General features: G+C 38.8%; 1 protein-coding gene across 2 annotated transcripts in view; it reads right to left on the bottom strand.

The window, feature by feature from the left end:
- Nucleotides 1-12,184: 12,184 nt before the first annotated feature.
- nup160 (nucleoporin 160) overlaps nucleotides 12,185-16,378 on the bottom strand; it is a 105,644-nt gene continuing 101,450 nt past the window's right edge. For both annotated transcript variants that reach the window (XM_052122432.1, XM_052122433.1), the window contains exons 33-35: nucleotides 14,194-14,319; nucleotides 13,148-13,243; nucleotides 12,185-12,533 (exon numbers count right to left, since the gene is read on the bottom strand). In XM_052122432.1, the coding sequence (XP_051978392.1) occupies nucleotides 12,450-12,533; nucleotides 13,148-13,243; nucleotides 14,194-14,319 (306 nt within the window). In that variant the 3' untranslated portion in view covers nucleotides 12,185-12,449. The remainder of the gene's footprint in view (nucleotides 12,534-13,147; nucleotides 13,244-14,193; nucleotides 14,320-16,378) is intronic.

The raw sequence follows: 16,378 nt of genomic DNA, 5'->3' as shown, positions 1-16,378 counted from the left end.
TACCCCTGTTCCAAAAAACTAGTGAAGTGCCTACATGCTAACTGGGTGGCTGTGTGGCTCAGTTGGTAGAGCGGGTCAGCTGCTGAACGCAGGGTTGGCAGTTCAATTCCCAGTCCAAACTCCACATGCCGAAGTGTCCTTGGGCAAGACACTGAACCCCAAGTTGCTCCCAATGGCAGGCTAGCGCCTTGCATGGCAGCTCTGCCGCCATTGGTGTATGATTGTGTGTATGAATGGGTGAATGTGTCACAGTGTAAAGCGCTTTGAATACCGTTAAGGTTAAAAAAAGTGCTATTTAAGTGCAGACCGTTTATCATTTACCTTTATTTATAACTGAAGTGACCTGTTTGGAATGCTCTAAATTGGAAGCAACTGTCCATGCCACAGAAGATTCGATTATATAATAATTGGATATTGAAAAGATTATACATTTTTGTCTGCATATAGATTTTAATGTTTGAGGCTTTAAGTTTTGAAGCACTACATACCATATTTGCATACACTAAACACATGCTGCCTTCAAAAACTGACCAGATGAAAGCTTCTTCGTATACAGGGTGTTACTCAAATATTGGAATATAAAATAAATTCCCTGCATCCGAAATTGCATACAGTCAGAGTACTGTATTTTATGGATTTGGGGATTTTCGGCCATTCTTCAGAGGAAAGTTCAAGTGCAGCCAACATTATGTTAATGAGCTTTGACGCAGTTCGGCAGCAACCTATTGGCGTATAGAAGTGCTCCGCTCTGGCGAAGTCTAGAGAACACAACCGTGTAAACTTTGGTTCCCACCAATCATTAGTTCCGAAGACAAAATTGAGGAAAAACGGATTATTGCATGGTGGGTTTCCCCGTAATATTAGATCTGTCCCCGTTTGCTTCCAGGGATATAAATAAAATAAAAAAATGATGTGTGGACAAAGGTGTCTGAAAATGTTGGTGTGCCGGGTGAGTTGGTGAAGTGGATATTATGGTTTATATAATATTATATAATAATATATTCAAATATTTCATGAGAATATACGCTACTTGTGATATGTCGTCAAAAAGATACCGGTCGACATGTCTGGATGTTTTGTGGCCCCTTTAAATATAGTTCACGAAACCAAGCATTCTCAACGAACGTTGCCGCCTATTTCAAATACGTCAGAGCTTCCATTAATTTTCGATAGCGTTGTTGGCAGGGCAGCCAGAGCGAATTTTGACGCTCTCGCCGCCTCTGGTCTAAACGCACGGTTACATATTGACAATGGCGGCAACTATTATTTATGTAAACAAATGGCATAAAATTACAACTTCTATCTGCTTGTAAGGGGAAAGTCCAAAATCTCCACAAAAAAAATTGTTCAGGTTTACAATCAATTAACATTTTAAATTAGCAGCTGACTTTGAGCTAAAGAAGCACAATTTATTTTACCATTGTTGTCAATCTCACACACACACACACACACAAACATTTTCAGGCTGGTTCAGCTGATGCACATGTGCGTTCTCAAGTTGACTGACTGACGATATCTGTATCAAACTGTTATTGACTCTTTTAACTGTAAGGCTCTTTTACCTTTTCTACATTCGTTGACCGTTCCAATTGATCACATTCATTTTAATACCAGTGGTCCCACTATGTGAGGGAAAATCACTAAAGAGGAATTTGTCACATTATGGTTGGGGTTATGTCTGAGCCCTAATTTCTCAGTAATTGTAGTGGCTTTTTCCTATAAGCCAGGGCCAGGTGGTAAGATGTTCTTTACGCATAGTTTGGAATAAACAATGTCCACACATCAATATCCATTTCAGACACTTTTTGTCCTTTTAATGAAAATATATATATAGAGAGAGAGAGTGTAAACACATTGCTTTATGTGGCTCTATGGTAAGAACCATATGTTCCCGCCAACTGTCACCTGATACAACCCATGGGAAGTTTAAATACCAAGCTAAATTAACAGGTGACCACACCCACACCACTAGTGCACACTGCCATCTAGTGGCTTGAACAATCATTTCATTTGGCTCCTACAGTAATTAAGTGGCAAATAACATAACATTGCCAAATGTTGCTAAAAAAAAAAAAAAAACTCCCTAGATGATAAATGCTGGTCTTGACCTTTACCATAAAAAAAATGAATGTCTTCATAAAAGTCATTTTTACACATTCATAATTTGGGGATTATGTTTTGTGCATACCTACACTGTAAAAACAAATCTGTAAATTTACATGGAAATTGAACAGCAAAATACTGTTTTCATGTAATAGCAGTAAGTTGCTGTTTTCTGGAATGCATTATGGGAGGACTTGGTCTCTTCAAATTGCATGCTGATAAGCAAAAGTATGACACATGTATTATACCATATTTTCTCCATGTGCATGGAAGAGGCAAGACATTTTGGATTGTGAGCATGAGGTCATTTTGCAACTCAGCCTATGATTGTATTATCTGTAATTACCTATTACTTTTAAATATAACATTTTAAACATCCAATGAAGCTTTTGTGATTTAAATCAGATTATTCGTTTGCATGTTTTAATCAGGTAAAGGAGTGATTGAGCGAGTTCGTAAGAACACGACTGCATTTGCACAGTCATATCACACACACACTGGTAAATAACCTGAAGTTTATCCAACCTGCACGTTTTCCTAAACTTTATCTGATTAACATATGTGTGGGAAATGAATAAAATTAATGATGTTTTTTTATTTTCTGGTTACACATCTAACGTGCGCATTCAAACCGTACATGTGAGAGACATTTTGGGTTATCTGCTGGTGCCGAAATTGGAATCCTGCCAGAATCGGAGTGCCTCTCGCGTGCATGCGCATGACGTCAATTGGCGAGACAGCGGTGCAGCGAGTTTAAAACTCTTCCGTCTACAAAGCCGTTTATAATCAATCTTTTCCACACAATTAACAGCAAGGCAACGTAGGAATTTGTTAATTAAGATCATGAAAGTGTGAATAAAAAAACATTAAGTATATTAATTTGGATAAAGTAACAACGGAAGCTGAAACTGAGAAGAGGCTTCAATAGTGCAAGCATTACAGGACAGTTTGTGCATTTCTCTTTGATTTGGTCTTTTGCCAAACTCAATGTGTTTTACATTTCCATGTAATTTAACTTAAATGTCCAGCTGCCTCAGCGTTTGTGATGTTTGATGTGTAGAAGAACACGTTATGTTGCTAGCGTTTCAGTTGTGAATAATCTGTTTGTTTAATGTGCATTGTTATAGGTTTATTATGTCAAATATGTGCATTACAGACATCCCAAGTCTCACGGAAGTTCCGGGAGTCTCCCGCGTATTGATAGCGGCTCCCTGATGCCCGCAAATTAGTTAAAATCTCCCGGAATCAAGAGCGAGCGAGCAAGAGCGGTTAGACTGTGCTCCAAACCGTATAGCGCGCACGGCAGAGAGGGAGAGAGCGAGAGACCTTGCGTGCGTGCGTGCGTGCGTGTGTGTGTGTGTGTGCATCAAGAAGTGAAGACAGAGAGCATCCTGATTGGCCTGTTTCGGTAAGTCAACCAATCAATTGTCAGTGTGGGCGGGCTTTTATCTCTTCTCCCGAACCTAAATAATCAGGACAGTGTATCGAGACACAGGAGCGCCATGGCAGAGGGAGAGTGCCCCAAAAAAGGGTCCAGGATACCTCCCTGAAATGACTTTTTGCAGGTTGGGATGCCTGGCATTATGCTAAATAGTGCAATATGAATATATATGTTGTGTAAGAGGACTGCACTTTGGTGGAACAAGCATTCAAAGAATTTCACTCCTTTCACAGATAAAACATTTTGAACTGCATTGACATGCTATTCATGTAGGTTATGGTGTCATTCTTGTCATTTTTATATTGACGATATGAACTCTTATCATTGGACCTAAATATGAACATCATAAAAATGTATATGAATGAATCTGTATCATTATGGTTTACACATACAATTTCAATAAACATACTTAAGTACATTGATAAAATGTATGTATATACAACGACACCGTAAATAAGAGCATAAGCAATATATTGTTAGAAAGTAAGGAACACAAATCTGTTGTTCCATTGACAAATCTGACAATGGAAGTGAATATATGAGGGTAAGTTAAATAAGTGAGCCAGTATATTCGTGGATAGCATACTCACATTTTCACCAAAGGTGTAAAGGTAGATCCCAAGATTTAAAGATTTTACTTTGTAATATACTTAAACATTTATTCCCACAGTGCAAGTATTATTGCTCATATACTGCAGCAGCACATTTCTGCTTATTTTTGTATAAAGATTAATCTGATCTGTAATAATATCCTTTGGCTATTGCATATCAATTGTAATATCCGTCATTCATAACAACATAATAATTTCGACAATGTCATCTTAACACCTGCTGGTCATATAATTAGAATATCATCCGAAAGTTGATTTATTTCAGTAATTCCATTCAAAAAGTGAAACTTGGATAATGTATACATTCATTCCACACAGACTGATATATTTCAAGAGTTCATTCCTTTTAATTTTGATGATTATAACTGACAACTAATGAAAATCCCAAATTCTGTATCTCTGAAAATTAGAGTATTGTGAAAAGGTTCAATATTGAAGAGACTGGGTGCCACACTCTAATCAGCTAATTAACTCAAAACACCTGCAAAGGCCTTTAAATGGTCTCTCAGTCTAGTTCTGTAGGCTACACAATCATGGGGAAGACTGCTGACTTGACAGCTGTCCAAAAGACGACCATTGACAGCTTGCACAAGGAGGGCAAGACACAAAAGGTCATTGCTAAAGAGGCTGGCTGTTCACAGAGCTCCGTGTCCAAGCACATTAATAGAGAGGCGAAGGGAAGGAAAAGATGTGGTAGAAAAAAAGTGTACAAGCAATAGGGATAACCGCACCCTGGAGAGGATTGTGAAACAAAACCCATTAAAAAATGTGGGGGAGATTCACAAAGAGTGGACTGCAGCTGGAGTCAGTGCTTCAAGAACCACCACGCACAGACGTATGCAAGACATGGGTTTCAGCTGTCGCATTCCTTGTGTCAAGCCACTCTTGAACAAGACACCGCGTCAAAAGCCAGGGTATATGCAGGAATCTTGAAGTTAATTTTAATACCTTTTTAAGACTTTTTCAAGAACTTCTCAATATTTTTTAATACCTCACCGCCACTTCAAGCTGTAACCATTTACATCAGTGATACTTTTAACTTAACAGTTTTAGTTTGTGATAAAGACTATAGACCGCTCTGATACAAAAAAATCAAATAGGCTGGGATAGTAAATCAAAGCAAAGTTTATTAAAAAACAAAACAAAACTTTGCTCCACCCTCAACAACAATCATGCTGACATGTGCCGCAGTTCTTCTGATTTTGTTCCCAGCAGCTTCTCAGTTTGGACCAATTCGTTCCGTTTTTCTTTACTACGTCTTCTGAGGATGTCGGACTTCGTGATCAGTTGTGCCATTAACGAGTTAATGCCCATTGACACAATACTTATTTTTTTCTTGCATAATGTACAATATGCCTCCCTGACATTCCCCTCGACTGGCTGCAGCCACTCTTTGAAGTCCGGCATTTCCATCCAGGACGCTGCAAATTTGCACTTCCCCATTCTGTTCATGAGTTCACCAACCTTCTCTTAAAACATTTCGGTGCGTTGTAATACGCACTGGGAACGCCAGAGCGTACATTGTGCTTTTGAACTTCCGTCCGCCTGTCCGCTCTGGTGCTCTCAGAGGCAATTTACGAACACACCCACAATAGCCTAGTTTTTTTATGTACCTGTTCATTTTTTTTAATAAAAATGACTAAATTCACACACTTTTACGATGTTTTTGGGACTCAAACTGTTGGACAGCTAATTCAGAAAAAATACTTTCAAAATTTAAGACTTTATAAAGCTGTGATAAGACTTTTTAATACTTTTTAAGGTTCTTAATTTTCCCAAAATTGATTTATCACCTTTTAATACTTTTCAAGACCCCGCGGATACCCTGAAAGCGTCTCGCCTGGGCTAAAGACAAAAAGGACTGGACTGCTGCTGAGTGGTCCAAAGTTATGTTCTCTGATGAAAGTAAATTCCCAGAGTCTGGAGGAAGAGAGGAGAGGCACAGAATCCACATTGCTTGAAGTCCAGTGTAAAGTTTCCACAGTCAGTGATGGTTTGGGGTGCCATGTCATCTGCTGGTGTTGGTCCACTGTGTTTTCTGAAGTTTACCAGGAAGTTTTAGAGCACTTCATGCCTCGTGCTGCTGACCAACTTTATGGAGATGCAGATTTCATTTTCCAACAGGACTTGGCAGCTGCACACAGTGCCAAAGCTACCAGTACCTGGTTTAAGGACCATGGTATCCCTGTTCTTAATTGGCCAGCAAACTCGCCTGACCTTAACCCAATAGAAAATCTATGGGGTATTGTGAAGAGGAAGATGCGATACACCAGACCTAACAATGCAGAAGAGCTGAAGGCCACTATCAGAGCAACCTGGGCTCTCATAACACCCGAGCAGTGCCACAGACTGATCGACTCCATGCCACGCCGCATTGCTGCAGTAATTCAGGCAAAAGGTGCCCCAACTAAGTATTGAGTGCTGTACATGCTCATACTTTTCAGTTGGCCAACATTTCTAAAAATCCTTTTTTTTGTATTGGTCTTAAGTAATATTCTAATTTTCAGAGATACAGAATTTGGTATTTTCATTAGTTGTCAGTTTTAATCCTCCCAATTAAATGAAATAAACATTTGAAATATATCAGTCTGTGTGGAATGAATGAATATAATATCCAAGTTTCACTTTTTGAATGGAATTACTGAAATAAATCAACTTTTTGATGATATTCTAATTATATGACCAGCACCTGTATATGTGTGTGTATAATATATATATATATATATATACATACATACACACACACACACACGTATATACATACACACAAATATACATACATATACATATTATATACTGTACAGTGAAAGTATTCACAGCGCTTACATTTTTCCACATTTTGTTACGTTTACACCCTTATTCCAAAATGGATTAAATTATTTTCCTCAAAATTCTACAAACAATACCCAATAATGACAACATGAAATAAGTTTGTTTTAAATCTTTGCAAATTTATAAAAAAAAATACATAAAAATCCACATGTACATAAGTATTCACACCTTTGCTCAATACTTTGTTGAAGCACCTTTGGCACCAATTACAGCAACAAGTCTTTGTGTATAATGCTACAAGCTTGGCACACCTATTTTTGGGCAGTTTCTCCCATTCTTTGCAGGACCTCTCAAGCTCCATCAGGTTGGATGGGGAGCGTTGGTGCACAGCCATTTTCAGATCTCTCCAGAGATGTTCAATCAGGTTCATGTCTGGGCTCTGTCTGGGCTACTCAAGGACATTCAGAGTCGTCCCGTAGCCACTTTGTTATCTTGGCTGTGTGCTTAGGGTTGTTGTCCTGTTGGAAGATTAACCTTCACCCCAGTCTGAGGTCCAGAGCGCTCTGGAGCAGGTTTTCATCAAGGATGTCTCTGTACATTGCTGCATTCATCTTTCCCTCGATCCTGACTAGTCTCCCAGTTCCTGCCGCTGAAAAACATCCCCACAGCATGATGCTGCCACCACCATGCTTCACTGTAGGGATGGTATTGGCCAGATGATGAGCAGTGCCTGGTTTCCTCCAGACATGACGCTTGCCATTCAGGCCAAAGAGATCAATCTTTGTTTCATTATACCAGAGACTTTTATTTCTCATGGTTTGAGAGTCCTTCAGGTCCCTTTTGGCAAACTCTAGGCGGGCTGTCATGTGCCTTTTACTAAGGAGATGCTTCCATCTGGCCACTCGATCATACAGGCCTGATTGGTGGAGTGCTGCAGAGATGGTTGTTCTTCTGGAAGGTTCTCCTCTCTACACAGAGAAATGCTGGAGCACTGTCAGAGTAACCATCGGGTTCTTGGTCACCCTCCCTGACTAAAGCCCTTCTCCCCCGATCGCTCAGTTTGGCCGGGCGGACAAAATGACCAGCTAACATCAGATGCACTCACACCAATCTGCTGCCAATATTGAGCAAGCTCTACACTGGTGGTGACAAGTCCTGGTGTTTGCTGGACACTCTGGGATATCCCTGAAGCCCTTTCACTGCAGTTGAACCCCTCTGCTTGAAGTTCTTGATGATCCGATTTAATGGTTCTTTCAGGTGCAATATTCTTTGCATCAAAATGGCCTCACATGCAAGGAAATTGCTGCAAAGCGATGATGGCTGCACGTCTTTCTTTAGGAGGTAACCATTGCAAACAAGAACACAATGATTGGAAGCACTTCTCTCCTTTTATAGCAATCAGTCTGCTCTTTTAATCCATTCAGAATGATTTCACCTGACTAGTACTTTCCCAGGTGCTGCTGATATGATTAGTGAAATCACAAAGTAGTGAGGCAAACACTTATGGACAATGGCCTCTTATCAAGGGCAGCAAAGAAGCCACTTCTCTCAAATAAAAACTTGTGTAGAAGATGAAGCCCCCCCTTCCGACTGTTTGGGACATCTGGAAAATCGATAGTCTGGAGAAGAAAAGGTGAACGCTACCATGAGTCCTGTGTCATGCCAAAAGTGAAGCGTCCTGAGACCATCCATGTGTGGGGTTGCTTTTCATCCAAGGGAGTGGGCTCTCTCACAGTTCTGCCCCAAAACACTGCCATGAACAAAGAATGGAATCAAAACGTCCTGCAAGAGCAACTTCTCCCAACGACCCAGGAGCATTTTTGCAGCATGATGGAGCAACATGTCACAATGCAAGAGTAATAATGAAGTGACTTGGAGATCATTACATTGAAATTTTGGATCCGTGGCCAGGCAACTCCCCGGATCTTAATCCCATAGAGAACCTGTGGCCAATCCTCAAAAGGCGAGTGGACATGCAGAAGCTCACAAATTGTGATCAACTCGGAGCACTAATAAGGCAAGAATGGATCTCCATCAGTCAGGATTTGGTCCAGAAGCTGATATCCATCATGCCAGAGTGAATTGCAGAGATTATGAAGAACATGGGTCAACACTGTAAATATTGACTCTTTGCATATATTGAATGTTTTTGCCAATAAAAGTCTTTAAAACTCATGAAATGCTCATTATTGTTTTCCAGTATACCATAGAAACATGTGCAAAACACAAAATTTGTCACTGCCAATACTTTTGACTATGGCTATACATTGTGCATTTTTATACACAAATACTGCACGATAATGAATTATGGATTTTTTTTTTATATCTGATGTGCTAGCCAATTCAGCCAAAATACTGATGTGCCAAACCACAACAAAATCAAAGCAACCAATCACACTCTTTCCATAAAATTTTTTGCTCAAGCAGGTTTACAAATCATCAAAATAACATTATCAAATTACCAGAAAATTACTCTGGCAACCAACCCCTCTTGCCGACAAACCACAGTAACCCCTATAAATTATATTGTATTGTATTTTATAGGCTGGTGTGTGATTTGTTTTCCCAATAATGTTTTGTTTAGAAAAAGTATTTTTGCTTTTGTCTTCTTGTTATGGTGTATAACTGTATGTATCCAGACATATGCTAGTCTTTCCAGTAACAAGATACACAGGTACAATCCTCTGAATGTTAATGTTATAATATAATATTTATAATCAAAATCTAACATTCAATTGGCTAGGTCTGAGAAAAGTTTTGGATTAAAATCATTATGGTGTTTCTATATTCAGTTACAGAAGTTCAGTGCAATACGATCTAAAATCGATGGTGTTGTATAGGGAAAACAAAGCTTTTATGACAGTAACCTAATATTTTTCACTCAGATTTTTTTAACCCCAGTCACTGTGTATCAAAGAAAACAGTAAATATATTTGTTTGCAAACAAAAACTGTTGTTCATGTAAACAGAATATTGCGATTAAGCTATTAATCAGAGTAATGATAATCGCTGTAAGATATATGGAGCTCTCTCCTATTTTAATCACTTTATACTGGCATGTAAATGCTTTATCACATTTCTTCCACTCTGACCAAAGTGTGCCTGTGCCAGTGCTGCAGATGGATGTTACGCTCAAGCACAAGTTCAAAAACATAAATAAACAGAAGCTGCACTTCGACATCTTTGAGGAGCTTTGCCTGAAAGACTTGCTGCACAGTCATGCCATGCAGCACCGAATCAGCCACTGTGTAAGCTTTACCAGCCAGTGTGGACATAAATTGGCATGGAAGGGTGGGCAGTGCAGGATTTCCATCCCACACGGGCAAAGGGACAGAGATGTGCTGCAAACGCCTCTCCAATGGGGGAAGCTTAGCATAACCCTAATCCTCAGCATGGTCCACTGTTGTGAGGGACTGCAGCTCCTCCGATTTGGACACAAAACGAATAGGGCGCAGGCCAGGTCTTTGTGAGGTTGTCGTGGACTTCAGGGAAGAACGGCGCAGTTTTCCGGAATGTGGCCTGCTGGTGAGATTTTGCCAGCTCATCTGGAGGGGACCGAAGAAGCTCTCAGTGGCCAGTGCGCGCTCCTCACCCTTGCTGGGGGAAGTGGCTGCAGCATCCTCCATGAACCATTCTCCAATCTCCAATGCCATGTATCATTATCAGACCTGCCAAATATGACCACATCGCACATAGAAGACCAGAAGTCATCATGTGCATACAGTACTGGCAAGGATGCTGCAGCCGAAGATTGAGGGGCTCGTGGGGCTTCAGTTTTTTCCAGCTCTACCTCATGGCCACGCCGTGCCTTTTCATGTGGTCCCTCAAGCAGGAGGCTTGACTCTAGAGCAGAGCGTCCTGAGACTCATGTTCTCGCAGTGCAGTCTGTCTCCATGAGAGCTGCTTTGGCGTGGGCGTGTTTGGTCATGTAGGTCCGACGGAGCAATGTGTCGCTCACAGGAACACTTGCGGCATGACATCTTTAAAAAGCCGCATACACGAGTGGCTCTTTTATGTATGTTTTACGTCACTTGGAAGGATTTAATATATATATATATATATATATAAATAAATAAACGATACAGCTCCTGCTTGGATACGGCGGGAAGCAGGTAGATGTCTCACTGCGGAGAGCCCAAACCTGCTGTGAGGTGGAGGGACTTCTTTGCCGGAACACTAGAGGGGGTGGGTTATCCTCGCTGCAGGTGCTGAGAGTCAGGCGAAGAACGTCCTGATGCGTTTGCAGGGAATCCTGTCTGCTGATTGGTGTCCGTCGACGGCAAAGAGAGGGCTGATCCAGGTGGTAGTCAAGATGATATTATGTCGGCCTTGAAGGAATACAATTCTGAAGAAATGGTGTGTGAGCGCCTGCTTAAATAGAGAAAATGCACACCTAAAAGGGCGGGGTTCAAACACCATTGCCAATCATAAGATTGTTATGATACAAAGGCTTCAACTAGGTCGTGGAAAAGGAATTTTCCCCAAAGCGTTCAGCAGTGTCTCATGAACTGACTCAATAGGGAACGGCAGTTTCTTGCACTGTTTTTAAGCAGTTCCCTCGGCAAAGGAAAACATATTTCCCCGAGCTGTGAATGTCCGTTTGCAGTCTGTATTGTATGTTGGTGAGATACAATTTACTGTATACCGCAAAGAAATGGCAAGTACATCTTTCAAATGAACTTGTCCTCGCCGGCAGAACACAACAACATCCAGCGCGTGTATTCCGATTCACGAACAAATGCCTCCAATGAACAGATTATTTTTCGTGAATCAAAACAGACACAACAACCAGTGCAGTACGAAAAACAAATAATTTGTGAACAGATTATCTTTATAAATCAAAACAGACAAAAATGACTCTTATTAACCAGTTCTTTAAATAAATCATTCAAAAAGACTCGCAAACTGACACATTTTCCTTATGCTAAGCTAAATTTAAAGATACATATTTGCAACTAGATGTTTTTTTGTAATGTTCTTTTATAAAAAGCATTAAAACGTCACATTTATCAGCGAATAACAAGAGTATTGGCAAGTAGCATGTAAACAGGATTGAAGAGGTTTGACCAAATCATGTAAACATCTTAATCAGAGTATAAGGAATAAGTAGATTATTACAATAATTAGAGTATTGGTGTACATGTAAACACAGCCAGTGAGATACAGACATTCTAAACTGATTTAAAAATATATATATTTGTAACAGATCGGGAGAGAAATTGGGTTGTTGCATTCCAAGATATTACAATAAAAGGAAAACCTTTTTATTTGTTTTATTGGATACATTTTTTTATTACATTAACTTACACTGTCAAAAACACAACATACAAAGTTTAAACAGTATTATTATAAAAATACACTCTTATTTTATCAAGAGCAACTTTAACATTATCAAATCACTAATCCAACACTTTGAAACAATTTTAGTAGGGGGCAGAGAACCTCTCTATATACCATCAAGAGATATTCACTTCATGTATGTGATTCATACGAAATGTTTGAAAATCTGTTTTGAGGTGCAGTTAACGTGCCATGAGTCTGTGTTTGCTGCTCTGATCCACCAGTCTGTGATACTCCGCTAGTTTATCTTTCACATTCTTGTACATCTGTGAACAGAGAAGGCAAAAAAAAAAAAAAAAACATTAAGAAACCATACATTTATATTTCATATCCACAAAACACTCCAAATGTCAGACCACTAGATTATTTAACAAAATGTCACAATAATAAAGTCTTCATAGAACAGAACACCTGTTTTAAGAGTATGTTGAGTTTGCCTTAAGCAAGGAGTGTTTTCTTTTAAAGAGAGCATTTCTCTCGCTCCAAGATCACTTCATGACGGAACCTACTCCAAAGCAGTCGCCACGTGTCATGTTAACAGTGTTAATAGAGTAGATGTTTGAAGGAGACAAATGAAATGAATGGAGAGGGTAAACTTGAGTAAGGGAAGCAAATAATCAGAGGAATTTAAAAAGAGAAAACATGATGTGTTTAGTACACAAAGAAATCTAAAAGTGGACAATTTGTCTCTTTCTTTAGATGTTTGTGTAATCAAATGAAGATTTCCCTTTCAAATGTACGCAAATAGCTTAATCACATTTAATACATCTTATGCCTAAAGGAAAAAAAAGAAAAGCATTAAATGGGCACACATTTGGCTATGGAGCACTTTCCAAACTTATGTTTGGAAACAAGGTTTAATGGTGATGTAATGTTTCACCTTTTCATTGATTTGACTTTCACCAAGACTTCTTAACAGCTGATCGATAGATGTGTAGGGCAACCATACCAGAGATGCTGTAGCTGAGAGCGGACGCTGGCACAAACAAAAAGACAAAATATGTTACAGAAAGAATTATTATTTATGAGACTAAAAGCTCTCTTCCAGAACCTAGTGAACTCCCTACATAGGCAGCATTAAGGTAATCACAGGCACACTACCAAATGTGAAGGCTGTTCCAAAAAGTTCTTAATTATGCTGCCTCATAAGACACCTCGTTTTGACCAAATTCTAAGGCAGCATTGCATGTGTCCATCATACAAAAGACAGTTCGAGTCTTCAGAAAAATAGTTCAGTATGAGCAAAAAGTATTGCAATGTAGGGCTGCATTATCATAATTGTCGATTTATTTTAGAATTGACATTAAAATACTTATTTTGGATGCAATACTCTTTGTAGGCAACATATCTAAAACAGGCTGACAACTGTTCCTGAATTGCTTTATTATTCTAATTGCATGGGAATAACTTTTTTATTTTATTTACATTTTGAATAAATTATACATAATATAATTTAGAAAGTGAGAATTAATTATATGACTTCGACTAATTTAAATGCCTCTGATAAATTCATGCACACAACAGCCAAAAAAATAAGTACAAAATGTTGGCGCTTTGAGAGTTCACTTAAATGGAACACTGTAACTGACACGTTCACGATTATATAATTGCGACAGATGTAATCTCGATTAATTGTGCAGCCCTACTACATGGTTTGTGATGTGTATCGTTTTGCTTATTAGAGTATGGCATCATTATCTTTGCAAAATTTAATCAAATGTTCTGTGTGCTAAACTCGAGGAGTTCAATTTGGGTGGTGAGAAGAGTTAATGACTATGTAGAGCGCAATCCAAATTATAAAATTATCCAAATTTTCACTTATGAAAGTCCATTTCTGTAAAGATTTTGAACCAAACAAAACCAAACCAAACAAAACAAATACTTAACAGTTTACGTGATGTAATAATAGCAGTCAGGAGTAAATACCTCTATGCCAAAATATTGATGTCCCTTCCCGAGCAGAGCATCCACAAACTCCAGCACGAGTTCAGCTGCGGACTCCAGATGATCATAGTTCAGATACAGACGCAGGAGCGCTGCAGCATCAACCTCCTACAACAATCACAAGCCATCCCATTACACGCTGAACAGAAAAAATAATGCTTTATATAGAAAATAATCATGCTTCACATTCCGCAACCCTTAAGAAAAAAAAAAAAGAGAAAAAAAAAAAAAAAAAAAAAAGGAAAACATGGAAAAAAACAGATACAACTAAGTAAGGCTGGGTGGTATAGCAATATTTATCGTGACGATGGTATAGTGTCAACCAGAAAAGATATTTACATTTATGCATTTGGCAGATGCTTTTATCCAAAGCGACTTACAGTGCACTTATTACAGGGACAATCCCCCCGGAGCAACCTGGAGTTAAGTGTCTTACTCATGGACACAATGGTGGTGACTGTGGGGATCAAACCAGCAACCTTCTGATTACCAGTTATGTGCTTTAGCCCACTACGCCACCACCACTCCAAATATACTATCGTCTGTGTCACGGTATGTAAATATCTGTGCGTGTGATGCTTCACCATGCTGTACATGAGATTGATAGTGAGAACAACAAACATGGAGAAAGATGAAAACACAGAATGCAGGACGACTCCGAAAGCAGTCAAATGCTGGAGGAAAAATTATGTTTTGCATTAAAAGGTGCCATTTTCACATTCATATATAAAAGAGCTCTTAGAAAGAACCTCATGTTCTAATCACTTTACTTTTCAAGAGGAAATGAGGAAGAGCTTGTTAACGCTGCATTTACAGTGGTGTCAAACTGTCCCTCCACTATTAGCCCCACTGCCTGTAGTGTCTGTTGGTGATGCCATCAAGTTTTCCTACCGGCATGTGTTCTTCCACAAATAAGGAGGGAGAAACAAATCGCACAGAGTAGATTAAAACATGTAGGCTATATCGTCATATAAATTGTTGTCGACCCAAAATTCAAGAATATTGCAACAATTGTTTACTTGTATCACCCACTAGGGGTGTAACGGATCCACGGTTTTAGGTTTACAGTTTCTGTACGGTAATTGCAATGTTCAGAATTATTTTCCAAAATTCAAATCCAAAGCAAGTATACTATATTTGGTAACAAACATTTCAACAAGTTTCACCAAGTAACCATAGTTTAACCCTCTGGGGTTTGAGGGTATTTTGAGCCCTGGAGAAGTTTTGACATGCCTTGACATTTGTGCTTTTTTCAGTTGTTTAACACATTAATGGCTAAAGTCTGATAACACTGTATTCAGCACAAACTGGGTTACAATAATTTGTGAGCAACATGTGTGAACATGTTTGTATTTTTGAGAAAATAACGTTTATGCTTGGTTTTTGAAAAAATTAAAATTGTAAGTAATTGAAATAAGGTCATATAACACATAATCATCATTTGTCCACAAGACTTTTGAGAACTGGATCTTGTAGCCGAGAGTTTTTGCTACATAATGATGTGAAAATCATCCTGATCACTCATTCATACAAAAGAATATAGTAATTGAACTTTTATATTACACTTTTAGTTTTGAATGGTAATATGCGAGGAGGCGTGAACGATCATGAATATTTATGTCATTCACACCTGAGGCTACAAAGACCCCTCCCCTGGGCCTATCAATGAGGAATGTGACAGAAAGAGAATGAATGTGAGGAGACTTGATGATCAAAATCAAGTTTTAAGTTAAAAGTAGTAATCTGACTATACATTTTCTTTACATAAAGACATTACTTAAATTTTAGACATACATTGTTTCAGAGCAGCTTTACAGGAAATCATGCATAAATAAAGCCATGTGTGTTGTGAAAAGCACTATACAAATAAAAATGACCTGACTGAAGTAAAACTATTGATAATTTTCATTAGGGTCTGTATAAAAAAAAAAAAAAAAAAAAAAACCTTCTCTCCAATTACTAAATTAACATTTTAATTTGATACCTGCACTATTACGCTACATGCACCAACAAAATATATTTCAAACTCTACTGCACATGTATTCAGTATTCGGAAGCTGTATATCACTACAGAAGGAACATTGCTATTAAAATGGAAATGAGGGATGTTGTGACATGTTTCAAGTTATTTAATCACATGCACACATTTGTCACCGGAGTAGGAAAG

This window comes from Xyrauchen texanus, chromosome 49 (genome assembly GCF_025860055.1).
Source record: "Xyrauchen texanus isolate HMW12.3.18 chromosome 49, RBS_HiC_50CHRs, whole genome shotgun sequence".
NCBI classification, from domain to species: Eukaryota; Metazoa; Chordata; class Actinopteri; order Cypriniformes; family Catostomidae; genus Xyrauchen; species Xyrauchen texanus.
Note: the sequence above shows the minus strand (reverse complement) of the source record. Positions and strands in the feature narration are given on the sequence as shown.